General features: G+C 35.1%; 1 protein-coding gene across 1 annotated transcript; it reads right to left on the reverse strand.

Annotated features, from left to right (window-relative positions):
• Nucleotides 1-998: 998 nt before the first annotated feature.
• LOC114319704 (DEK domain-containing chromatin-associated protein 1) lies at nucleotides 999-16,612 on the reverse strand. Its single transcript, XM_028266758.2, has 11 exons — nucleotides 15,822-16,612; nucleotides 15,703-15,736; nucleotides 12,822-12,901; nucleotides 12,567-12,626; nucleotides 12,238-12,348; nucleotides 12,067-12,147; nucleotides 11,855-11,935; nucleotides 2,855-3,389; nucleotides 1,817-1,914; nucleotides 1,687-1,717; nucleotides 999-1,597 (listed from the first exon to the last, which is right to left on the reverse strand). Exons 1-11 carry the CDS (start codon nucleotides 16,239-16,241, stop codon nucleotides 1,440-1,442), a joined length of 1,689 nt encoding a protein of 562 aa, XP_028122559.2. The 5' UTR covers nucleotides 16,242-16,612; the 3' UTR covers nucleotides 999-1,439.
• Nucleotides 16,613-27,856: the final 11,244 nt, after the last annotated feature.

Below are 27,856 nucleotides of genomic sequence, written 5' to 3' on the forward strand. Positions count from 1 at the left end.
ACTAGAGACTTCAAAAATTTTATCAAAAATTCTATCAAATGACTCACATAAATATGAGACTCACACAGTTAGTTTTATGTGAATTCCACTCATAAAATATTTGGTAAAATTTTTAATAAAATTTTTTAAATCTCTAGCATTTTTTATTTATAATTTCTAAAATGACAAAAAACAACTCGGATTTTAAACAAATTTCAATAACTATATTTATAATTTATCTTTAAAATTATAAATCATAATGAAGCGTGTTTTAAATAAAAATAAGAGTACATGTATGAAAATTGTGTATACTAGTTGCTTGTTACAATCACCATATCTAAGACAACCAAGGCCTCAAAACTTGAGGAACAAACTTTAATTGAACCCACCAACAAAGCAATCTTCCTTCATGGCCCGCTCATATTATTATTAGGTAACACTGTAGAACCATATGATGAAAAGTCAATCCATTTTCTTCAAAGAGGTTCAACAATCTTTCCTGATTATCAGCAAATGAGAATGAAAAATAAATTCAAGATATACCCATTTTGGTGAAATATCTAAATCAACATTAAGTGCTGTGGGGTTTAACATAAAGAGAGAACTCTTTCCCCAGTATGACAAGAAATACAAGCTCCACACAAACAATTGTTAACCATAAGGGGCAATGCAATGTTACAAGAAAGATACACAACAAAACTCAATTCACATAAAGACATCACAAAAATTTTACTAAATTCTTTTAAATATTGAATTTGTGAAAAAATTTATCCAAAAATAAAATAAAAGTATAAGTAAAAGCAAATGAAGCAGAAGCTTACTTCAGAATCTTTCATGAAAAAGGCCTTCCATTTCTTTGAGCCATCCAATAGATTACAACAATGATTGAGTCAGCCTTCCATTGAATATGCAATTTGCAAACAAAAGAATACTACCAACTCAAAGATATCATATAATATAACAGAGGCAATTATCAACTCAACTGCCAAAATAACTTACTCAGCCATTGGCTTCAGCACTTCAGACAATAAAACAATCATTTTTTTTTTCCATTTGGTACAGAATAAGAAATTTACTACTCATTTACAACAAGTAAAGACTCAATATCAGCACCATAAAATTTTCAAGTAGTTGCGACAGGAAAAAAAAAAAGGAAAAGGAAAATGCCAACTAAGTACAACTACAAGAAAGTTTAAATGGAAAGGAAAAGAACTAAAAAAAAGTCAAAAAAGAAAAAATAAAATAAAATAAAATCTCAAGTAAAGCGCCTAAGGGTTAATATCTATGGTACAGACAAACCTATCTTAGGGCATTCATTTGAAAAGGTCAATAAATTAAAGTGCCCCTATTTGCTGATGAAACCTTTGTATGCAGAAATCTAACATAAAAAGTGAATTTGTATTAATTTATCTGTACTACTACAAAGGGTTGTATGAGGCTTTTGAACCCTTTTGAATGGGTCAAGCATCGCTATCACTGTCCTCATCTTTCTCAGCATCATCTCCACTGTCAGCTTCCTCTCCTTCATCTTCCTCATCAGACATGCTGTTTATGACATCCGTAATTACAGCTTTAACCTCTGCTTTTCTGTGCATTAGATCCACACCAAAATGGGTCCCTAATGCAACCAGTTCCACCAATGACGTATTAGCAACCATAAAACTGAATATACTACAATTTGTAACATAAAATACATGTGAGCCTTACCAAGTTGCCTCAGAATATCAGATAAAGTAGCCTGCGTTATGAGAAGCACGAAAAAAATTTGTGAGCGACATGACTAATGTAAACTTGAACCATTTAAACCAAGCAAGGCAAGAAAACAGACACTACTTACAGTATTGAAGTCCACTTCCTTCAGAATATTCACAACTACAGCATGCATCTCTTCTTTGCTGGGTTCTGGCTTAGCCTTCTTGCTAGCTTTTCCCTTTCCTATTCCAACAGAGATTCAGAACAACTGATCAAGAAATGTGCATAATTTTGAGCATGGAATAAGATAAAACCTTCTCCAAACACAATTATGTAGCTATGGAAATCCCAATAACTCAATCTGACAAATTCTGTTCACAAAGTACCCTAGAGATATTTGGCATGCTTTTGATACATCAACTTCTGATCTAGGAGGTAAAACAATTTCAAGATTTAAAATCCCATATCTATCATATGTGAATAAATCATAGCAATGACAACCGAGACTAGCAATGTCTACACTTTCATTTCCTGTTTTCTGTTTCTATTTTCGGTTTTTTTTTTTTTTTAACTGAAAACAAAAACTTGTATGGTATATTCTTTTCACAATAAAAATATGAAATTGATTCCAAAATTTTCAAATTTTTGCAAACAAAAAGGTGTCCACTTGTTTTCAAAACAAGTTTTCACTCTCTTCTCTCACCCACTGCCACCACTAGCCACCAGCGGCTGTCGGCAAGCTCCAGTCAATAGCCAACGAATTCCAACTGCTTTCCAGTGATTCTTCGGCGACTAGCCAATCACCGGTGGGACATCCAGTTATCTCATAACTCCGACCAACTCCGGCAGGAACCTCCACTGCCAGCTACCACCTCTTCTGGCAACTTACCAAACATATTTCTCTATTTTTGTTTTTATTTGTTTTCAAAATATTTTTGTACACCAAACAAATTTTATGCTTTTTTTTTTTTTTTGTATAAAACAAAAACAAAAATGTGTTTCCTGTTTTTTCCCTTTTCTGTAAACAGAAAACAGGAAACTAACAACATTAACAAATGATCCACAATGGCTAAAATTTCAAGAATAGGGGTGCGTGCAACTTCATGATAAAAACATTTAAATGTAGATTTCAATGTCAAAATTCAGGCATTAGTGTCATCAAGATTGAAAGAAAGGCACGCACCTTGATCCTTTGCTGATACATTTGAAGAAGACTTGCTAGGCTGTTTCTTGCTTATTACTTTCCCCTTGGCAGAAGCACTTTGGTCCTCGCTGTCCTTTTCAACCTTCTGCTTTTTAGTTGCAGAAACCTTGGGCTTAGAAGCTGATTCAGAAGCTCCATCAGCATTACTAGCAGCTTTCATTGAAGTTGAACTAGAAGAATTCTTGGTTGATTTTGCTGAGGTTATGGAAGATTTTGCAGGGGTGCCCTTCTTGACAGATTTAGATTTCTCACTGGCTTTAGACCCAGATTCCTTCTTCACATTCTTTGTGGGAGATTTTTTTTCAATTGGTGCTTGCTCCTTTGTCTCATCTTCCTCCTCTTCTTCAGACTCACTCCCCTCCTGATCACTCTCTTCCTTTGGAACTGTATTGTCATTGTCGACATCATCATCATCTTGAGATTCATTTTTGGTGTCTGCAGGTTCAACTTCATCTTCCTCAGTTTTGGAAGAACGCTTGCGGTTCTCTCCAACTTGAGGGGTTTTCTTCCGTTTCTAGAGGTTGAAATACATCTATTTTAGTCCCCATTAGATGTCAAAAGAGAATTTAAACAAAAGCAAATAAAACTAAAAACACTCAGACAGAGATATAGATAGTTGACCATATAACAATCAGAGAAGATCCCAACAGATGATGACACTACTATATTCAATAAGAAGAAGAAGAAGAAGAAGATGATGATGATGATGATGATGCAGCAAATTGCAAAATAGTGGTTTTGAAGGCTAAAAAGCCAGGACAGAAAGCAAAACATGGATTCAGAAATTCAAAATTTTCATATACTAGACTATCTTCCATATGCATCATTGCATACATCACTCAATGGGCAATTACAATCCCCTTTATAAAAATCTTGGTAACTGAATGTCCCAGAGAAATCGAGTCAATTTTGTTCTGCAAAGTCTCAAAAAGTTAACATGTAGCCCCCAAGCCTTGCTCTACCGCTGCAGAACTCATGGCAGTAACTAACTGAAGATATGTGAAAGAAATGAAAGGAAACATCAATACACAAATGCAATGCCAACCGCAAAACCAAACATTTCAGTAGTGAGGCCACTAGAGCAGCCTAATTCATACAATTATTTGATGCCATAATCCATTTAAAGAGCATTGCAATACAATTGAATTTACAGGAGTGATCTATCATTAATGTTTTAGTTAATCCATTTTTTTACCACCAAGCTAATGCAAGTTACAAGAGTAGTCCTCAGGATACAAGGCATGAATGACAGCTACCCACCTTTTAGCAATTAAATTCACCACCACAAATAATGGTACATTCCCAACACTTACCAACAAGGAAAAGAACCAAAGCATCACTAAAAGCACTGCTCTAGTAATGACAACAATCACAATTAGAAGACTCAAACAAGGAAAAACAGAAAGACTAAGCAGGGAGGAAATGTAACCAACAATATCTCACCATATACACGTATCCTTGCTCATGACACCCTTTATTCAACTCGAAGTCCTAAGGAGAGCAAAAGAAGGCATGGCGTGATCTAAAATCATGTAGAGCAGCAAAATTGCAGCCCATGTCCAAAACCTCCCAGACAAAATCACTTCATAGCATTGAACTATAATGCTCTGTGGCAGTGTACTAATTAGAGACCAAAATCAATCACATTCTACTCAAAAGTTCCACTGAACAGCAGCAAGTGGACCATTGAAGCACATCTCTCAATTGAACTCTTCACATGAATCAAAGATTTAAAGGAAAAACAGAAGGCATGGTTCTATCTATAATCATATAAAGGCTGCAAAATCACTGTCCATGTCTAAACCTCTTGGATATAATTCCTTCATAGCAACAAACTATGATCCCCTTTTTTTGTAATACTAATCAAACACTGAAATCAGTCAAGTTCAGATGGGAAGCATTCAAGATTTCTTATCATACAAAGGAACAGTTCTTTTTTTTTTTTTTTGAGATCAACAACAAAGAACTTTATTGATAAATCAAAAATGAAAGTAAATGAGGATGAGGCATCCTCTTACAATGAAAAGGGAAAAACACAAAACAAAGGCCTAAACAAGAAAACACAAATGCCAAAGCCTACATATCACACACTACCAACCAATTTCTAGCTAACAAAAAAAAGGAAACCCCTTTAAAAAGAGGATTCCCCAAAACCCAAAAAGAAGTTAAATGGCAAACACAATCCCAAAACAATCTATCCCTCGAGATTTATCTTCAAACACCCTCGCATTTCTTTCCAACCATAGAACCCAAAAGGTTACAGAGACCGCACCAAACCAAAGCAATTTGGCTCTCTTCAATCCTCGAAGAATGCGAAGTCAACTTCGAGCATATGTGCACTCCTTTGTGAAGCTACCCACATAACATTCCCCAACAGAAATAACTTGTGCCACAAAAACAAAGCTATTGGACAATGCAAAAATAAATGATCCACGGATTCCCCATTCTTACAACACATAATACACCACTAAGGATTTAAAGATCGATTAGGTCTCCATTTCTACAATGTATCATTTGTCAAAATGCCTCTATCTTCACCTTAAGAAGAGCATAAGCCTTTCAAATTCTCTTAGAAAAAGGAAATTGAGAAACATGAGGAGAATCAATGAGTTTATCAAAAAAAGACTTACACGAAAATATCCTAGATGAATGAAGAGCCCAACCCCTCTTGTCCTCCAGAAGAGGAGTCAGAAAAATTCTCAATTCTTGACAACAAGGACACCAACTGTGAAGCTTCCTTATCATTAAGATTTCTAGAAAAATAAAAGCTTCAGGAAATTGGAGCCAAAAGTGAACAAGCCATAGAAGCAATAAAAGAGTTATGAGATCGAGCCACTCTATAAGGATGTGGGAAATCAAAAGCAAAAGAAGATTGGCCCATCCACACGTCCTCCCAAAAACGAACAAGTTCTCATTTCCCACCCTTATCAAAAGATGACAAGACCAACATGTGTATACATGTGAAATTGATTTCCAATGAGCACAAGTACCCCTCAAGACCACCGAAGAATCCCTACCATTGTCTTGAATCCCATACTTGCTTCTAATAACCAAATGCCATAGTGAATCACTCTCAAGTGAAAACCTCCACAACCATTTGCCAAGAAGGGCCATGTTCCTAGCCAAAATGTTGCCAATAACCAAACCCCCCTTTTCCTTAGGTAATGAAACTAAATCCCAACTCACCAGGTGATCCTTCTCCTCATCCTTGTCGTCCCAAAGAAAATCCCTCATCAACTTTTCCAATGTCTTTGTCACCTTAACTAATATCTTGAACAAAGATAAAAAATAAATAAGAATACCACTCAAAACCGACTTAACCAAAGTATATCTACCCTCTCGTGACAATAAAGCCTTACTCCACCTTTCCAACGTTTTACCAATCTTCTCCACCACTAAATTCCAAAAAGCTTCACTCCTAAGATTACCCCCCCAAAGGAAGACCTAAATACTTAAACGGAAGTGGCTCTATACTACATCCTAAAATAGTCGCCCTATTCCAAAGCAAGTCTTGTTGCATATTAATACCCACCACACTACTTTTCTCCAAATTAATCTCAAGGCCAAAGATGACCCCAAACAATCTCAAAATCAAATAAAGATTAACTAACTGACTTTCATCTCTTGTTGAGAAAAAAATTGTATCATCCGCATACTGTAAATGCGTGACACAAACTCTATCCCCTCCTACCTCCAATCCCGCAAAAAGACCTACTTCTCTAGCTCTATCAACCATCCTGCCCAATACATCTGCCACCAAAATAAAAAGAAAAGGAGATAATGAGTCCCCTTGTCATAATCTTCACGAAGCCCTGAAACACTCCCTTAGTTTACCATTAACTAAAATAGACATATTACACGTCGACAAACATCCCCTAATCCAAGATTTTCACTTCCCACCATAACCCTTCTTGTCCATTACAAAATCCAAAAATTACCAATCCACGTGATCATATGCCTTCTCAAAATCCACCTTAAAGATAATACCCTCATTTCCTAAACTTCTATATTCCTCCACGACTTTATTTGCCACTAGGCCTTGTTTGGCAAGTATTCCTTTTAGCCAAAAAGTCAAAAAGTTATTAAAAAAATCAAAAAGCCAACAACTCATACCAAAAAAGTCAAAGATTCCATTTTCTCTTTATTTTTTGCACATCTTTTCATAAAAAACCAAAAAATCATCCTAAACATACTAGCTTTTTTTACATCACATTTTAGCCAAAAAGTCAAAAAGTTACTAAAAAAATTTGTTCCCAAACGAGGCCTAAGGCTACATCTAGGATTTGCCTACCTTTTACAAAAGCCCCATGTGCCATCGACACAATCTCCCCTAAGGAGATTCTGAGCCTTTTTGATAAAATCTTCCCCAAAATCTTGTAAAGTGATGTGACCAAACTGATGGGTCTAAAATCTTCAATTCTTACTACATTCACTTTCTTAGGAATCAAACAAATGAATGTGACATTTGAGCTCAAATTAACAACCCCCAACTCATGACATTCCGAAAAAACTCCTAACAAATCATTTTTCATCACCTCCCAACAGTCCTGAAAGACAACCATAAAAAAACTATCTGGACCTAGAGCTTTGTCTCTCTCACACTCGAAAACTACCTCCCGAATTTCCATTTCATCAAATGGCCTTTCAAGTCAGGTTGCAACTGCTTGATCAATAGGTCCCCATTCAAGTCCTTTAATCCCTGGTCTATTTATCTCCTCCTTTGAATAAAACTTAGAATAAAAATCATAAATTCCATTAACAATCTAATTCTCCTATTCCACTACTACCCCTGGACTTACTTCTAATCTCTTAATGAACTTCTACTTTCTTTTCTCATTTGCTATCCTGTGAAAAAATCTTGAGTTCACATCTCCTTCCTTCAACCATTTAACCTTCGCTTTTTGAGACCCAAGAGGTTTGCTTCCTAAGAGCCAACTCTTCCAACTTCAATCTCAACAGGGATCGCTCCCTCCTAAAGGACTCGGCAAAACCCCCCTGCATCTCCAATACATCTAACCCTTCGATTCTGCTCATCACCTCTTTCTTTGAAAACTCTAAATTCCCAAAAACCTCCTTATTCCAACACTTCACATTCTCCTTGACCATCTTCAACTTTTTCATAAACTTAAAACCCTCACATCCATAACAATTAGCATTGGTCCAACATTCCTCAAATTTTCTGTGAAAAGATGGATGTTCCAACCACATATTTTCGAATCTAAAAGGCATCGACCCCCATTTTAAAGGGCAATTTTCTATCATAATAACGCAATGATCTAATATTAATCTTGATGGTGATTCCTGCCTTAAATTAGGAAAAAAACCTTCCAACCCCAAGGAGTACAAAAATCTATCCAGCCTACAACACACCAAATTTTCTTACAAATTAGACCAAGTAAATCTAGTGTTGCACAAAGGAGGATCCACCAACTCACAATCTATGATAAACAAATCAAAGTCCCTCATGCCTCTAGTAGTTCTAATCCCATTGAGTTTTTTTGAGCTCTTCCTAACCACATTAAAATCTCCCCCTAAACACCAATTAAGGGAACGTAACCCAAATAACCCATATAACTCCTCCCACAAATCCTTTCTCCTAGACGATCTATTAGGGGACCATAAACCCCTGTTAACCACCACTCTGTATTGTCAAGATTTCTAAACCTAATTGATAGTGAGAATTCCCCCACTAAAGTTTCACAATGAGAAACAACTCTTTCATCCCACATCACCAAAATGCCCCCCTGCTATACCAACTAAAGGCGAACAAACCCAACTCTTATGTCTAACTTCCCAAAGACTCTTCATGAACCTCCTATCACATACTTCTGCTTTAGATTCCTAAAAAGCAACTATGTCCAGTTGATGACGCCTAAGAAAATCCTTAATAACACCCCTCTTTCTCCGAGCGCCCAACTCCCTCACATTCCAATTGATGATCTTCATTGGGAAACATGTTCACCCCTAAATACCTCCTAACGCCTCTCATAATTAACCGAACTTGCTAAATTCCTAAGTTCCCTTGCCCCTTTTTTTATTGCTCTCACCCACCTTTCTACCAACCTTCTCCCTAATGAACCTACTATCTTTACTAAAAGATCATGCCCATAACTTGAAGTAACTGCATAAAATGAGGCACCTCCTCGGCCCCAATTGGACAAGTCTAATATTTACTTAATTCCTTCAACAAACTCTCCGTTTCTTCAACCCCATTACTAAAAACCTGACCCCCCTTGTCAACATGACTACCTAAGATCCCTTCCTAATTGTCTTTCACATGGTCTTGAATACCATTAGCTTGTAAGGTCTTAGACACAACAATAGACCCATTCACCATGTCCGTTGAGGTATCAAAGGTAACCCCTTGTGCCTGAACATCACCTGAGGAGATCTGAAGAACAAGACAAATTGACCTAAATGAATGAAACAAAGAATCCCCATCCTTAACCCTTTCCCCATAATTAGAAAAAACCGAAATGGCTTGTACCCCCTTCAGTGTAGATGAAAATGCTAAAACTTGGTTAAATGATGGACTAACCTAATTCAAAGATTCGAAAACCTTCTCGAAATCCTCACCATCAGTAGTACCATCAACATTGAAAAGATTATTGAGATTCCAATCCTAGTCCTCAAGCTCATCCGCTATACTTTCCCCTTCAAAGTGTGAATTAGAGCTCTCGGATGATCCGTATTCATCCATAGCTTGCAATACCTCATGTAGTTCGAACCGACCCACTTCTAAGTCCTAAACTAATTTTTCCGAAGCCAAATTAATCTCCACCAAGCCCTCATCCGACGCATTTTAATCTCAAAAAATCCTTACAGGATCTATCCACAATATCAGACAATCCTAGATGTGCCTCCTTTGTGCTAAGGTCATCACGAATGGTGGACTGCCTAGGCTGAGTGCACTCGACTGGATCTGATGCGACAAAAGAGAGAGATCTGCTCTTTCCCTCAATCTCTAAACATCGTCTAGGCTTTTCAACACCGATAGACTCAGTATTTATAACCCGTGAGACCAAATGAATCGATTTGTCCTGCCCACCCAAACCCAACCCCGAAACCTCCATCGGGTTGGAAGCACAAACCCTTAGATCTTTCATAAAACTTGGGCCTTTGTCCTTAAAGAAACAAAACTTATTTGGGCCCTCATGAAGATCTGGAACACTCCTTAAAGCTGTGCACATCATCTAGCCCAAACTGATCCTGTACCCCAGTATTAATCTGGTTATTTGTATTAACCAAAACATGGGCTAAGCCCACAGTGTGGCCAAGCCCATCTTTAATCAATGTAATGGCATGTCCCTTTCGTCTCTTTCTCTTCTGCCATTGCCGCCTTCCACCTCGTTCAAATCACCAATTTGACTTCTCACCTCCTTTCGGCCACGTGTCTTGGCTATCGCTTGAGACCCCTCGCCTCCCCTCTCACCGATATTGGAATCACCAAAATCAGGTCAGCACCACCATTGCCATTGAACCTCTCGTCTACCAGAAGACTTTGCTAACGCCTTCAATCGAACAACAGCAGAACTTCCATCCAATTGAACATCAATAGTTGCGGGTAAGAACCCATTACGAAGACCTTTGACTTTCAATCTTGCCTCAAAAAGATTTCCGAAAGTCCTAGTTCTTTTATCCACCTCCAACAGACCTCCACACTTCATCCCAATTCATTCAAAAACCTTGTTATTCCATAGACTAAAAGGCAGATCACAGACTGAGACCCATCCTCCATTTGAAGCAATCACATTAGCCCTACTATGTTTTTCAACCGACCACCTTTCCAAACTTACTGCAATGCTCTTACCAAAGAAACACATTCCCTGACTACCATAATAATCCGCCTCGTCAATGCTTTTTGCAACAAACAGAGCTTTGTTTAAGTGAAAAGGCCTCAGAGAAATACTAGTTTTAAAAGACTAACATAGCTCCTTCTTAATCTATGCCCATTCGTTGAAGAAATCAGTTATGGTACAAACCACCACCTTGCACATCTCCAAAACAGAGCTACTACCTCCCGAGAAATCTGCTTTAGAGCGGAGTACAGCAACATATGAAGCTCCTCTGTTTGCCCCTATTTTCTACTGAACTGACATATCCACACGTGTGGGTCCTCTACGAGTCCTAACTAAATCATGGTCACTTCAATGCTATCTTTCCCCCTTTTCCAGAACCCTAGAACTTCCTCGAATAATGCTTTCAAACATCTTGGCCACTACCAGCCACCCTTGACCATCAACCCTTGCCGGAATAACAATGTTACTTCTTTGTACCCCAACCGGCCATTTAGATAACTCGACAAAAACACCACCCTTGTTACTGTACTTCTAAAGACAAAATACAACTAAACTGCTACTATACTTGCTAAAAAAGGATCAATCCTTGCGCCCTCTCCAAACCTGTCGCAAACCTTGCATTGCCCAAAAAACTCCCCCCAAATTGATCTTGAGAGAATAACTTCTGAAATGATTCCTCTCAATGACTTCCACTAGACTTCCTCTGGATTCACTATCAACCTTAATAATGATAAGTTTATGCTCTATACGTAGCTCTAAAACTCCCCCGTGATAATCCATTTTTCCTTTCGACACAAGCAAAGTAATGCTACAAAGGAACAGTTCTTATCATAAGGTGTATTGACTATTGAACACCAGGTGGAATCAGTCAAGTTCAGCTGGGAAGCATCCAAGAGTTCTTATCATACAAAGGAACAATACTTAACCTTATGTCATTGAACACCAGGTGGACCGTTCAAGCATAACTCTGAAGTACAAATGCAGACAAACCTTAAAAATATCCATCAAAATTTAGATTCCTGAATCATTGAAAAGAAACCAGTATGGATACTGTCAAAACAATACCAGTAAATCATTTTTACTATATGTCATTCAATGTTAAGCAAGAATAAGGAGTCTTTCAAATGCATTTACATGACCATTTAGATAATTTCGGGCAACAATATTGAGGAAAACAAACCTTGACCGGAGCCTCTTCAGATGCCTCTCCAGAAATTGCAGTTCTGCTTGCTGTAGTCTTCCCCTTTCGTTTTTTACCTTTCTGGAATTGAGATATAATTTCAGCAATAACTCTTACCTAGGCAACTACATATAGACAATTTACAGTAATTGAATCCCACCCCTACTAAAGCAGGGGGAAAAGGGGAAACAAAAGAGAATAAAATTTTTAACCTGTTCCTTATCAGCGAGCAAAGTATCAGTGGTAGGATGTGGAGATTCCAAAAACTCCAAAAGCTTTGCTGAAATTTCTTCCTGAAAGTATAATTTAGAGAGAAAATAATTGATCATTTAAAATTAAATATCATGTATAAATAATGGCATTGATCATTCATGAACGCATACCTTCTTTGTAATGGCCTTGATAATTGGAATATTGAGGACATCACAGAAATCCAACAATTTTTCCTTAACACATTTGTCAAGCTTCTCCTTAATTTTTGCCCTCTGTTTTTCCTGTTGAATACATATAACCAAATGACAAACATATGTTTTGGACTAGCATTAACATTTTAACATTATATATGAATCAAAAATTATATCCCATCCTCATCATGTGTTTCAGCATGCATGTCTGTGGGTACAAAAATTCTAAACAAGAAAGGAAAAGGATGCATACAAAACAGATAAGTTGTGAAATAAATAAAAATTACCCCCATATATAAAATAAATACCTCATTTTCAACCCACACATAACCAGAAAAGAGCCCTATGTTTTTCTTCAAACTGTGTGACTGCCAACAAAGCATCAAAAAACACATTCAAAACTTGGAAGAGAATCACAGGCTACAACTGCATTCCAAATTATATTAATGATTGGAAAACATACAAAAAAAGATGCAGGGACTTTAAAGGAAAAAAAACACTGTAAAATCAACCAAATGAAAGCAGAAGGGCAGAACCATGAAAAGCACTGATAAAAAGATCACCTTTGTTTTCTTTCCAAAAAGAATTGTGTGAAGCATCTGCAAGCTGTCATCAGGTTTTCTCTTGGACAACTTGAAAGCCACTGAAAGAGCAAATCAGATTGAGTAAGAATACAAGCCAAAGCCAAAGTGACCGTGAGGATCAATAAAAAGTAAATAACACCGAGTAATAATAATATGTATGACACAGCTGCAAATTTCTGCTTCAAAGTATAGTCCAATTTCTGCTTCAAACTATACTCCCATTCATAAAAATCTTGTGAAGACTAAAGCTTCAAAGAACACCCAGTTAAACTTCCAAAACCAATTAGCTGCCTCAGCTCCTGCCTTGGTCACATGCAACTCAATCGTACATTTTTTATGCCGTCAACAGAATAAAAGAAATTCATGCAGATAAATGGAGTTCAGGAACACTGATGTTTTTAGTGGCGTGTGCTGCTGTGTCAATAAAATTTTACTTAATGGACAGAGCTACATTACCTAGAACGCAGACTGTTCTAGGACATGCCACATGGAATGGGAATAGGAATGTAGTACGGCACATACTTTAAAATGTGGTATGATAGGAGGTAGACTTGTACAGACTATGCTATTCAAATTTAAAGTACTCCTAGAACAATATCCTTTTAACAATTAGGCTTCCAATAAAATATAGTTTTTTTATAAAAAAAAAAAAAATTAATCATGTAACAAAACGTTTCTATGAAGATTACGACCCATTTTTTACATTTATCCTAGGTATTAACGTTTTATGGTAACATTGAGACGGAGCATTTACCATAAATTCCAATCTTCCACCAAGCACTAATAATCTTTTATACTGAAACCAACTATGCTATTAATATTACACTTAAATAATCCTGTGATTTTTCATTTCCATTTTTTTTAATATGCAGCTCCATAATTAAACTAAGAAAACAGAATATAATCTGACTTGTCTACCTCTAATTACAGTTCTTGCTTTTTACATTGATTTAAATACACAACAAAAGAGCCAATTTGAATGAATTAACAATTTATGGAACAAATGCAATCCAAACTAACATAATAGCGCTTTGGTTCCAACTTACAAATATGTTTAATAGTAGTATGAACTTCCATTATTATCAATTATTCTTAAAGTGAACTTTATGGAGAACAAGGAAATAGGGGCAGAAAGTAAAGGCAAAAAAGAACACATAAGACTTTAAAAGCTCTGTCCTTAGAATCACACGATTCATGATTCAAATTGTACGATTCAATATGATTCAATGGGTACTCAACATGAACAAGTTGCATGAATTGCAAATAGTTAAGAATCATGAATGAATCAATGATTCATAGAATCAAATCGGTAAATTGTGAATCGATTAATTAGCTTTCAGTTCACTGAAAGCAATTTTTGGCCTCTTCTTTTACTAGAAAAAGAGTTCAAAAATCCCCTTTAAGATCTTTAAGGTTATATAATTCATGATTCACCTTTCGCTCTCCCTATTTACTTTCGAAGACACAAAACCCTAGGGAAAAAATTTGCTTCTCTCTAAAATACTCTAGGTTTTCATATTCAACTTCATCCAAGTGTTTACACTTGTAAAATAAATCTTTAAGGAATCATATGAGATTTTTTTAAAAGTTTGGAGAATTGGGTACTTTTCCCCCTTTGAGGTGAATTTTCTATTACTTTAGTTATAAAAACTTTGTCAATGAGTTATTGTTAGCTTTAATTATTAAGAATAGATGATAAGAAAAATCTATAAGGAAAAATTCAAGATTGTGATCCTATGTAGAGCCATTATACTCGTGCTAAATTTTTTTATTTTGAACCTTGAATTCTTGCTTCCTTTTAATTCATATAGGCACATATGATGTGGATTGTCATAATCATAGCTGAAGCAGCCACGTGATCATCAATCAAAACAACCTTCTCATTGATTTAAGTCTAAATTTTTAATATATGCAATACATCTTTAACATCTAAATGCATATACATTTTTCTATATAAATTAGAAATCATGGTCAAATCTCTACAATTCATGATTCAAAAAAAAAAGACAATTTTGATTCACAATTTCACAACTATGACAGATACATATCTCACACCCTTACCCCAAGTATGAGTGTCTGACACAAATACACAAGCAACATACATTTAGGATTTCTGTCTATTTTCCAACGTCAAGAGATAATATATTATGGTTTTTAAGCTTTATGGTTGATGACAATTGGAACTCACATTCATAATATCTTCCCAATTAGACATCATAATTACTTCTTTATATAAGAGCTATTGAATAAGATGTGCCAAAATCCATTTATTTTAATTTTTCATATATCCAATTATTTAATATCATTTTTATATTGTGTCAAATCTTACAATTCTCATTTCAATTTGATTCACAACTAGCAAAATTAATATTTTGATTCACAATATTATTTTATCAACTATACACTTCACTACAAATTTTTTGGTTTTCAATAGGCAGGGTCAGACAACTGAAATGATTGGACATTTCAAATAGTGCAGATAAAATAATTCCACATTTTAGTGCATTGTTGGATGTTCAAGGCAAAAATATTATTCAAGCTTCTAATACACCCATACAATTTGTGTGAATTATGAAAGAGCATTGTAAATCTAACCAATCAAAAGCTATGACCTGACCTTAGAAACTAAAGACTCCAGGCATCACTAACATAACTCATTTAACATTTAAATGAACTTTAAAGATCGATGTGAAAACCAAGACATCCTAGCTAGACAGAGCATAAAACAATATAACAAAATAAGATTGAGGAACAACAAATCTGTATTGATGCAATTTACATTCTAGCTGTCAATCCATAATTAGTACTTTTCTACATCTGAATTGACAAACTCAGAACTAGATAAATGATAAATACATACCATTTGGTATATCCTTAAGCTGTGTGCCTTGACCCTGCATATTTACAAAACACAATGTGAGAAAATTCACAATTACTAAGGGGAAAAAAAAAAGTACAGCATAAATTTACTGTCAACACCTTCTCAATTGACAATACTTTGCTTGCACTTCTCCCAGTCGAAGGCTCCGAATACCGCTCGACAGTCTTCCTCTCCCTGATCGGCCTCTCGATTGGCGTAACAGGCTCTTTTGAGCCGGGCTCACTCTTCGCCGCCTTCTCATCTTTTGCAGCTTTCTTCGAACTACCCTTTCGACCTCTCTTCGCCTTTTTGCTTACCTCCTCTACTTCCTCCTTACTCTCTTCACCTTTCACCTCAGGTTCTTCCTTCTCCTCCTCTTCTTCTTCCTTCTCCTCCTCCATTTCCGTATCCTCTCCTTGCTTTTCCGCTTCCTTCTCTTCTTCACCCTCCTCTGCTTTCCCTTCTTCTTTCACTTCACCTTTGTCTTCGACATTAGCTATTTCTTCTTGTTTCTTGTCTTCTAGGGTTTCAGCCGCCATCGAAATGAGCTTCCAGAAAAGAGAGAGAGAGAGATAAATAGGGTGTGCTGTATGTAAATGTATATAGAGAGAAAGCACAAGTAAAACCCTAGGTTTGGAACCCTAGGGATCGATGCGAGTGGCCAAAATGGGACTGGTTCAGGAATCGCTGGAAGTGAGCAAAGTTACGGTTAGAGAGAGAGAGAGAGAGATCTCGAATGCAGACGCAGCAGAGGTTTTTTTAACAGTGATGTGGAGGGATTTAGGAGTGAGAAAAGGGCTTTACCGCCGTCTCTCAAATTGGGGAAAAATGGTTCAAGGGCGGGATGATTTCGTGTGAGTTTCAAAATTTTTGTGCCTAAAATTATTAGCGGGCTTTTTGGAACAACATCATGGGCGGTTTTTGGTTTTTTTTTATTAAAAGATAAATTGATTACAAAATTAAAAAAATTAATTCAAATAAAATATCATATTAAATCTCATATTCATTTCTCTTTTTATCTTATAAATATCACATTCAATCACAAAAAAATCTAATTATTTTTTCAAACACAAAAAAAAAAATTCTTCAATAATATCTTACAACTAAAAAAACTTACAAAAAAAACTCACTTCCCGAACACCTACCATGTTGTGTTATCCATATCATTGGTTTTAATATTGTAGTGATTCGTGTTAATTTATATTGTTTTATTTGTTATGGTTAATAAGTAGGAGTTTAACATGTATTAAAAATTTGTATTATATATATATATATATATTTATTTGAGTCATATCAATTAACATCTCATCTCTATTTTTTTACTTATTTTTTTTTTATACATTTTTTTATAAAAAGTTAAAAAACACACTTATTTAGAATATCTCAAATTACCCCTAAATATATAAATATATTAGTTTTTAATGAAATATTAAAATAAAATGAATGTAAGAGAAATTTAAGATATAAAATTTATAATAAATTAATAGTTGTATATAAAAAATATTATGTAAAATTAGTTTGTATTATATATATATATATATATATATATATGAAAAAGGATTGAAGAGGTGTTGTTAAGCCTATTACACCCACTTTTGGATCCCAATTCAGTGATCTCAACTGTTCACATTTTTAAATTCGTCAAATATATTATTCTTGCAAAAAATCAAGTTGATCAAATAACGACAACCACGTGTTCGAATTAGTTTTGTATGAACAGTTTATTTTCTCATAGTTCATTTTTTTTATACAAAATTGATTCAAATATGTGGTTACCGTTATCTAATTAACTTGATTTTTTTACAAGAATGATATACTTGATGAATCTTAAAATGTGAATGGTTCAGATCTACAAAATCTAAATAATCCTTGAGATATTGATTCGTGATTATGTTTCAATTTTAAATAGTAAATACCAATCTCAATCAAACAATCAAGAACAAATCAATACAACGATTTAATGTGAAAAAAATTACAATTAGAGCGCCTTCAATTGTGATAAAAAAACCATAGACCAAAATCATAAAACAATCCACTAAGAAAACAAAAACAAGAATTACACAAGAGTACTCTTAATTACCTAGCAAATCTACGCTCTTCACTACGGAACTGCTTTGCCCAATGTTAAATCCTCAATAATGATGTCGAATCCTTGACGATGAGCCACTTCGAAATCCACCAAAACTTCATACCCAAGTTCCCCAGAATCTACTAAAAAACATCTCTCTCCTTTGTGAATGTAACAGTAAAATCAACCCCTTGATGAAGTCAATATAAAGCTCGTAAATTCATTAATTGTGACACCTGAGTTTTTTGCTCTGTTTGACCGAAACTTTTCTTGCTCAAGCGTAGATCTTTAGCTCTTGGTAAATGACAACTTTGCAGGCAGGCCGCTCGAGCGAAGAAGTTGTAGCTCGAGCGTAGAATGCATGCTTCCAATAGTTTCATTGTAGCTCTGCAAAACTTCTAGGACATGTTCTTTTCCGCTCGAGCCCACTCACTTAGTTATGTCTTACACTCGAGTGTTAGAGGTTGTGCTCGAGCGACCTGTCGAGGACAACAGATTTTAAAAGTGATTCCAAGTCATTTTCTTTGCATTTTTCCATTCTCCCTCTCTCCCTAACTCTACCTTTTCTTAAACCCTAGCTCACAAAACCATAGATTTCTCCAATCTTGACTCAAGATCTCCCAAGATTAGTTGAAAGAAAAGCTAGATCGACACTTTCACCGATTGTTTTGCTAGATCATCGAAGTACGAGCGTGTATTGCCATCCTAGCAAACCAACTCGAGGGAGGGGTGTCTTTAACTCTTTATATCTTCAATTTGAGCTAACTTATGTGAAGTTTTATAACTACTCATGGTGTATCTATATATATATCTACATAGATTGTGAGTATGTGGCAGTGTAGATGAATAATTGGGTTCATGTGGTAAATGTTTCTTAAATAAGCAAGAAGTTGTGCTTAATATGGATGAATATCAATGTTAATGAGGAGTAATGGCCTCAATTTCATTAAAAAGGGAAAAACCTTAATGTTACTCAAACTCTAATTTTCAAAACTTTTTATAAAAATGATTTTGCTCAATTGTTTTCAAAAACATGAAATTGAGTGTAATTATTTGACTTTGAGTTGGAAGTATGTGATTTAAATGTTCTCTTTGATGCATACCTTAAGTTGAGAATGATTGTTGGTGTTAGACCCTTGGTTTAGACATTGTGAAGATGTGGATTCCTGTAAGGAGTGGTTTCATTTTGGGAAATCATACACTAATTGCAAATTCATACATCATTTGCATTGCCATCTCTTTTGATTCTATCTTTGTACAAATGGTTGGAAGTTGAAGAGTGGTAATTAGCCTACGAGTCCGGGTAGTGAGTTGGGTTGGATTTGAGTTATGTTATGTCATTGGTACCCGCGCGGGGAGTCAAAGTGCCCAGTTGCCCTGTCTGTGTATGTAGCAATCTAGAATTTTTCCTTCCGCTCAAGCGGGGGGGTTGACGCTCGAGCGGACTTGTGAGACTTCCTGTATTTTTGCAGTCTGTCTGAAATTCTAAAAGTTGTGAGTTCTCGCTCGAGCGGCCGGCTTTGTTGGTCTGCGCGCTCAAGTGGTCTGCCTGGTTGAGTTTGAATTTATGAGGCTAGTGAGATTGTTTTTGACCCTTTTATTATTGTCTTTGGAGCCTCTTAGTTTTATTTTGGGTCATTGATCGAAGTGGTAACATGGTGGTAAAGTAAGATTGGACCAAAAACTTTAATTTGGATAATCTTCCTACGAAAAGCCGTCACTCTTTTGCCCTTTTCTTTTTCCACATTTTGAATTTGGATGTGAGACTAGAACCATTGGAAAGCTTATTTTCGAGGCTTCAATTTGGACACAAGAACGACCTAAAACGAAGTTCGAATAGGAAAGTTATACCTGTTCGAAGTTTTGGAATCTGTGTTGGAAGCAGATACACTCGAGCGGGAAAATTGACGCTCGAGCGGACTACACGAGTTCAGCAGCTTAAAAACATGATTTTTAGAACATTTCTTACATTTTCTTTTCCCCTCTTCTTTGCTCTCATTCTAGGTCCGAAAACCTAGCCTTAAAAACCTTGATTTCCTCCACTTTTATCAACAAATCCACCATGGATCTTCCATTAAGGATGGAGAACAAGAGAAGATCAACATTTTCAACCGATTAAAACTCAGATTTGTGACAGATTCTCATCAAAGCTTCGCTCCTTTGCTTGATTCTTGAGGTAGGGGTTCTTGTTCTTCCTCAATACTTCCATAAATAGATAGTTTTGTGGTATTTTGATTATATACATACAAAACCTACATTTTTAGACATCTAGAGTATATTATGAGAATTGGGGGTTTAGGGTTTGAGATGTTGGGAGTTTAATTGATGGGTTAAAATGGTGGATTGTGAACCCTAGGTGTATAATCAATGGGAAAGTTGGAATAAAAAGTAATGGGTTAAGAAATTTGATTTTTTTTCTTGAAATTTCTAGGTTTTCTAGAAACCCTAGGTTGATTCATGATGATAATCAATGATTTGGCCCAAATTGAAAATAGAATCATGAAATTGATAGGTTGAATTATATACGTACAAGTTTAATTGGAATTTGGTTATATTTGAAAATTATGTTTAAAATTTGCAAATGAACTTTGTTATGAGCATTGTAAATCATGCTATAATGAGAAAGGGAATTGGGGGAAATGATTTATTAACGATATAGATGACATAAACTCGATTATGGAATGTTGAGATGGGATTTAAGAATTTACCTTGGATTATGTTGAATTATATCTAGTGGTGTTGAATTGAATCATGTTGAATAGCGTTGATTATGTTGAATTGTGTTGACTATGTTGAGTTGTGTTAAATTAAGTTGAGTTGTGTTGGGTTGTATTGATTTTGGGTTGATATAAATAAAGGAAATTTTGCCCTAATTGGATCAAATTGTTATTTTGTATAAGCAATTAAAATTGTCAGTGTAAATGTGAAATCAGAGGATTATTAATGATGATGATGGAGTTTGATATGCATTATCACTCCCATATGAGATTTTGGAAAAAAACATATCTTCAAAGGAATTTATATATCGGTTTAGATGTATTTGTTTTGAGCTATCGGTGGAGGATAGCTGTGATTGGTGTAGAAATTGCATGTTGACTAGGCAAACCGGATTATTTATAAATCATGCATATCATGGAGAATGCAATGGATTTTGAGGATTTAAACTGTATGTTTTGAAAAAAGATTTTGGAAATTCTTGTGCTATGTTTAAGAGCACTTGTTTCATTTGAAAATCATATTTTGGATCACATGTATCGTGCTAGTTGAAAAGAGTAAATAATATGATAAGTCTGAAAATGGTTGTCATTGAATATGACTGTTTGTTTTAATACATTGTATATGTATGATTGTTTGGGAGGAGAAAGGGGATGTACTCCATGTGTGATTATGTGATTAAATACATTGTATATGTATGTTTGTTTGGGAGGAGAAAGGGGATGGACTCCATTGTTTGGGAGGAGAAAGGGGATGGACTCCATTATAACTAAGTTGGCCGGAGTGTCCTGGGTGAAAGTCCCGAAATTTATACATGGGTGTCGATCCCGCGGACGAAATTTTCGTAAAATGGCAGTTTGAAGTGTTTATGTATATTTTGTATGATTGGGAAAACCACTGAGTTGTAGTCTCAGTTTGGTTGTTGTGAAATAATGAAATTTACTCATGAATTGTGAAGAATAAATAACTTGAAAATGAACTGAAGGGAAATGGATTAAGGATTGAAATTGGCATTATGTGGGTAATTGGATTAAGGGCTAGTGATGATGAACTCAATGGATTGCTTGTGACAAAAGGGAATGCTATGAGCTTTGTTTTGTAAGTAATTGGGAAATTGAATTAAAAAGGGTTTGTGATTCTTGTGTTATGTTTGAACTCTAATCCTTTGGATTTTGATGTCATGGAGTATGGTAATTAGAAATGGAAATGAAATGTGTAATGTCAGAATGGAAACGAAATGTGGAATATTAAAATGGAAACAAAATGAGGAATAATTTGGAATCGGGTTAATGAGTTTAAGATGATGTTCTTCCTTAAGTGTACTTGTTTTCAAAGAAAATTTATGGCTTCTTAATGATGAGAGACTACATTTATGGTAAGGAGTTTTCTTACAAGGTTCAAGTGAAATTTTAAGAAAGATACTTTTTGGTTTAATATTTTAAGCTTACAAAATGCTATCTTACTAAATGATATCACTCTGTATGCATGATCATTTCTATCTATGTGGTTGCTATTGTTGTAAACCTATGAGATTTCTACTGAGCATTAGTGCTCACCCCTCGTTGTTTTATTCTTTTTTAGGAAGAGAATTTCGGATTCATTAGTTGAAGAGTATGGATTCTATGTACCTTATGTGTAAAATTTATCATCCGAGTAACTAATCAAATCAAATGCTACACCTCTAAGGTAAAATAGTCCCAAATTTTGAGTGCCAACAAGATATCTCAAAATTCTTTAAACAACACTAAGGTTTGATTCTTTAGGTTTTGATTGATATCTAGCACACATGCAAACACTAAACATAATATTGGGTCTACTTGTAGTTAAATAGAGAAGTGAGCCAAATATACCTTGATTTTTGTTTGATCAATGGACCTACCCTTTTCATCATTGTCTAGCTTAATTGATGTGCTCATAGGTGTTCCGGCTACTTTGGAGTCATTCATACCAAACTTTTTGAATAGTTCCTTTATGTACTTAGCTTGGTTGATGTAAATCCCTTCCTTACATTGTTTGATTTGAAGTCCAAGAAAATAATTTAGCTCTCCCATCATGCTCATCTCAAACTCACCTTGTATACACTTAGCAAAATCCTGACACAAAGCTTCATTAGTAGCACCAAATATAATATCATCCACATATATTTGCACAACAAATAGATCATCATTTTTTGTTTTAACAAAAAGTGTTGTGTCAATCTTTCCTCTAGTAAAACCATTTTCAATCAAAAATTTGCTCAAATGTTCATAGCATGCACGAGGTGCTTGTTTAAAACCATATAAAGCTTTTAAGAGTTTAAACACATGATTTGGAAAAGCATGATTTTCAAAATCAAGAGGTTGTTTGACATAAACCTCTTCATTTATGAAACCATTTAAAAATGCTCTTTTTACATCAATTTGATAAAGTTCGAGAACTCTAAAATATGCAAATGCAAGTAACATACAAATGACTTCTAATCTAGCAGCAGGAGCAAAGGTTTCATCGAAATCAATACATTCTTCTTGATTGTACCCTTGTGCTACAAGTCTAGCTTTATTTCTAACAATCGTGCCAGATTTATCAAGCTTGTTTCTAAAAATCCATTTTGTGCCAATAATGGAAAGATCTTTAGGTCTTGGCACTAGATCCCAAACTTTGTTCCTCTCAAATTGGTTGGGCTCTTTATGCATAGCCATGATCCAATGTTCATCGAATTCGGCTTCTTGAAAATTCTTTGGCTCAATCTATGAGAGAAAAGCAAAGTTACCACAAATATTTCTAAATGAAGAGCGAGTGCCAATACCTTTGGTGGCATCTCCAAGGATTCACTTCACATATTTATAAATGAAGAGCGAGCGGTGATAACTTTGGTGACATCTCCAAGGATTAAATCCTTAGGGTGATCCTCTTCTTTGTAGATGCTTGAATCTTTCACATTTGTTTCCAATTCTACAAAATCATCACTAACAACTTGCTTTGGAGAAAATATGTTAGTTTCATCAAATGCTACATGTATAGATTGTTCAACAACAAGCGTTCTTTTATTAAAAACACAATAAGCTTTACTAGTTAAAGAATAGCCAAGAAAAATTGCTTCATCGAATTTTGAATAAACTTTTCCCAAGTTGTCCTTACCATTATTGTGCACATAACATTTACAACCAACTATATGAAAGTGACTAATGTTGGGCTTTCTACCATTCCAAAGTTTATAAGAGGTCTTTTTGAGAATAGGTCTAATCAAGGCACGATTTAAAATATACCAAGCGGTTTGAACGGCCTTGGCCAAAAATATTTAGGAAGATTATTTTCACAAAGCATTGTTCTAGTAATTTCTTCTAAGATTCTATTCTTTCTACTACACCATTTTGTTGAGGGGCTTCAGGTGCTGAAAAATTATTTCCAAATCCATAAATAAGAAAACCTTTTTCATTTTGAATTTTATGACAAAGTTTTGTAAAATACGAAATGGTTTCATCTTTGTGTGCTGAAAACATAACCCATGTAAATCTTGAAAAATCATCAACAAGAAGAAGACGATAATGTTTACCACCAAGACCAAATGTCCTTGAGGGATCAAATATATCCATATGTACAATTGTAAAGGTCTAGAGGTGGAAATATGAGATTTTGAAATAAAAAAAGTTTTGGTTTGTTTTCCTTGTTGACAAGCACTACAAAGTCAGTCTTTTCCAAATTTAATTTTTGGAAGTCCAACGACCAAATCCTTTTTCAAAAGTTTAGTAATTAAATCCACATGAGCATGACCAAGTCTCCTATGCCATAACCAACTACTATCATTACCAGCATATAAACATTTAACATCACTAGCATAGAGATCATTGAGATAAAAAACATAAACATTATCAAGGCGATTTCTAACAAATAGTGCTTTGTGATCAATTGTGCTTTCAATTATGTGATGTGATTTATCAAAAATAACACGATTACCCTTATCACATAATTGGCTAATACTAAGTAAATTATGCTTAAGTCCATCCACAAGAAGAACATTTTCACTAGAAGGATTAGGAGAGATACCGATGCTACCAACACCAATGATTTTTTCTTTTTTGTTGTCTCCGAAAGTGAAAAATCCTCCATCTTTGGATGATGGAGTAGTGAAGAAAGATTTGTCTCCGATCGTGTGTCTAGAACATCCACTATCAAGGTAACACATTCCTTCTTTAGCTTTGGACTTAAGGCATACCTACAATAAGACAACTATATATTGGATTTTGGTACCCATGATTTCTTGGGTCCTTTTTAGTTAGTATAATTAGTACCTTTTACAATCCAAATCATTTTAATCCCCATGTTCATATTCTTTTTGAATGGACAAGTAGATATATAATAGCCTTTCTTCCTACAATAATGACAAGTAATATGAAGGTGTGTCATGGGAGGTCCTTTTTCAAAAATTGTGTTGAGTTTATTTTGTTTCTTAATAAGGTCATATCTAATGCTTGCCTGATCAAAAACACATCTTTGATTACCAAGAAGCTTGTTGAGATTATTTCTTCCTTTTACAAAATTTTCAAGAGTTTTATTCAAATCATCAACATTGTTTTCAAAGCAATTTTCTCATTAGAAATGGTGTTAAAATCATTTTTCAAGGCAGTGTTCTATTTCTTCAATTCATCCACATTGTTAGATAAAGATGCAACTAATTTCTTTAACACATTATTTTTGGCACATACTTTTCTAAACTCATCATGTAATTCATTGAAAGCACTTTTAAGTTCTTTATAATTAAAGGTTACCTCTTCTTGAGTGGTTTCTTTTTCTTCAAGAGCCATTAGACATAAGTTGGCTACTTCATCATTTGAACTATCATCATCACTTCCTCTCCAAGCTGTTATCATGGCTTTCTTGTTCCTTTTGTAGTCTTTTCCAAATTTCTTCAATTTTGGACAATCCATCTTGATGTGTCCCGGATTCTTGCACTCATAGCAAATGATAGGTTCTTTCTTTTGGATGTCATCTTTGTCGTACTCTTTCTTGAAAGGTCTTCTTCCTCCACGATTGGTTTTCTTGTAGTACTTCTTGAGATTTCTACTAAACATGGCATATGTTTCAACTTCATTAGAATCTTCATTTTCTTCTTCATGGGATGAGGCTTTGAATGCAATTCCACTATTCTTTTTATCTTTAACATTCTCATGTCCTTTCATAGTAATTTCATGAGTCATAAGAGACCCCATGAGCTCATCTAAGTTATATGGTTCTTTGCTTCGACAATGGCTGTAACTTTAGCTTCCCAATTCTTTGGTAAATACCTAATAATTTTTCTCACCAACTCATTATTAGTATATGTTTTTCCAAGAGATTTCAAAGAACTTACACTTTCAAAAAGTACACATGCTTGAAATAGATTCATCAGATTTCATCGTAAATAATTTACAACTATAAACAAGCATATCAATACGAGATTCTTTAACTTGGTTGGTTCCTTCATAAGTTTCTTCAAGTTTGTCCCAAATTTCTTTAGTAGAGTCATAACTAGATATTCTATTATACTCCTTAGAGTCTAAACCACATATAAGGGTGAGTTTGGCTTTGGCATTGGCTTGCAACAACAATCTATGATCCTTCTCATCACATTCATCTTCAGTTTTAGATACACTAATGTTGTTTACTAATTTCGTAGGGATTTTTGGTCCTTTAGTGACTATAATCCACATAGCATAATCTGTGGCTTAAAGATATTGGGTCATCTTATCTTTCCAATGACTATAGTTATTTCCATCAAACAATGGTGGTCTATTGGTGGCTTGACCTTTAATAATGCTAGTACTAGATATGGTTGCCATGGATCGAAAACTTTAAGATGGTTAAATCTAAGCAAGAGTCTAGCCTAATCAAATTACAACTAGCAGTAGATTGTTGAATAATGAAAAATAGCTAACTTGATCAAGCACAAGGAGAAAATATCAGTGAAGTATGGAAAACAACTAATGTAATATATGAATAAGATGATTAAGATGCTTAACAGATTATGATTTAGATAGATTAGCAATGGACTTAACTAAATCATGTACATATGGAGATTTGATAATTTAGTACAATAATAGCAAGTACTCTAACAGCTATATTAGTGAAAGAAATTAACATAGTGAGTCTATCAGATATAGCTATAGCAGTAGAGAAAATAAAAGAGATTAGGGAAGATGAGGCAAATAGATTTATAGTGGTTCAGCTTCAACCAAACCTATATCCACTTCTCAAGCTTCACTTGAGATTTTCCACTATCTTCTAGCTTTACAAGGGTGCTAGCAACCTTTTCACAAATGGAGCAAATCCTCCACAGATTTTACAAAGATTGTACCAAGTCTTCAAACCCTTGCAAACCTTAGGCGATTCACAATCACTCTCAAGGAATCAAGAAACCTGAGTGTAATACACTCTTATAAGATTAAAATCAAGGTGTTTTTGCTTTCAAAGAAAGTACAAGAATAATCTCTCAAAGATAGATACACAATATTGAAGCTCAGAATTTTTCTGTAAATCCTCTCACAGGAATATATGCTTAAAGTTATATGGCTCTGTATATAATTTCTGAGGAAAAGATGGATAACTAGATGAAGAACTTCTTCAGAAAATAGAGAGAGATGAGAGTGATGAAAGGTGAAAAATGTGAATAGTACATTGCTTTGTTGCTCTGTAGTCGTTATTCACCTTCTTCATTTCCTAAGCCTCTGTATATAACAGATATGGTGCTCTATTATGTCTGACAGAGGCCATCATCTTCTTCCCATTGAAGTAACGGGATGGCGATGGATGAGGATGATTTATAATTCAATGCTCAGATATTTCCTAACACCCATGTGTATTTTGCCCGTTAAATGATGGGCCATCTGATGAAAAACAATTCTTTTCTTTTTTTAGCAACTATCTGATATATGCAACTTTTGTACACAGGGACGTCCGCCCAGATGTCTGCAGTGAAGTTTTGTATTTATGGAACGTCTGCTCGGATGTCCCGTGAAATCTCGGTTGTCAAGGTTGTTGTCCGCGGTCATCGAGCATACTACTGGTTTGACATTCGGAGCGAAATAAAACTGATCTGGAACGAAACTAGGCCAAAATGCCTTGGCTGGTATTTTGCTCGGACGTCTGCTCGGATGTCCACTGAATGTCCCTGTCTGCCCAAAGCTGAAGAACAAAACATCGAAGTTTTGGCCTGACTGGTCAACCCCCCCTGTGTTGTTGTGGCATTTTATGTTCTGCTGCTCTAGTGCACTGGTGGTGTACTGGTTTGGTACCTGTTTAAGCCTCATTTTGAACTCAAGAATGGCATGATTAGGATATAAACATAGATGAAAATATGATGGAATAAAAAATAAGATTTCAATCTATTTTGCTCCTTCAAATAAATCAAAATAGAAA

Source organism: Camellia sinensis, chromosome 15 (assembly GCF_055761805.1).
Source record: "Camellia sinensis isolate YWXY chromosome 15, ASM5576180v1, whole genome shotgun sequence".
In the NCBI taxonomy this organism is placed as follows: Eukaryota; Viridiplantae; Streptophyta; class Magnoliopsida; order Ericales; family Theaceae; genus Camellia; species Camellia sinensis.

Bases quoted from the DNA above. Each gene is read 5' to 3' on its own strand.
- LOC114319704 (XM_028266758.2), bottom strand. From the start codon at position 16,241: ATGGCGGCTGAAACCCTAGAAGACAAGAAACAAGAAGAAATAGCTAAT. The intron at 12,148-12,237 runs GTATGCGTTCAT...TTATACTTTCAG, and splicing joins TCAAGGCCATTACAAAGAAG to GAAGAAATTTCAGCAAAGCT. The intron at 1,598-1,686 runs GTAAGGCTCACA...TGGTTGCATTAG, and splicing joins TGATATTCTGAGGCAACTTG to GGACCCATTTTGGTGTGGAT.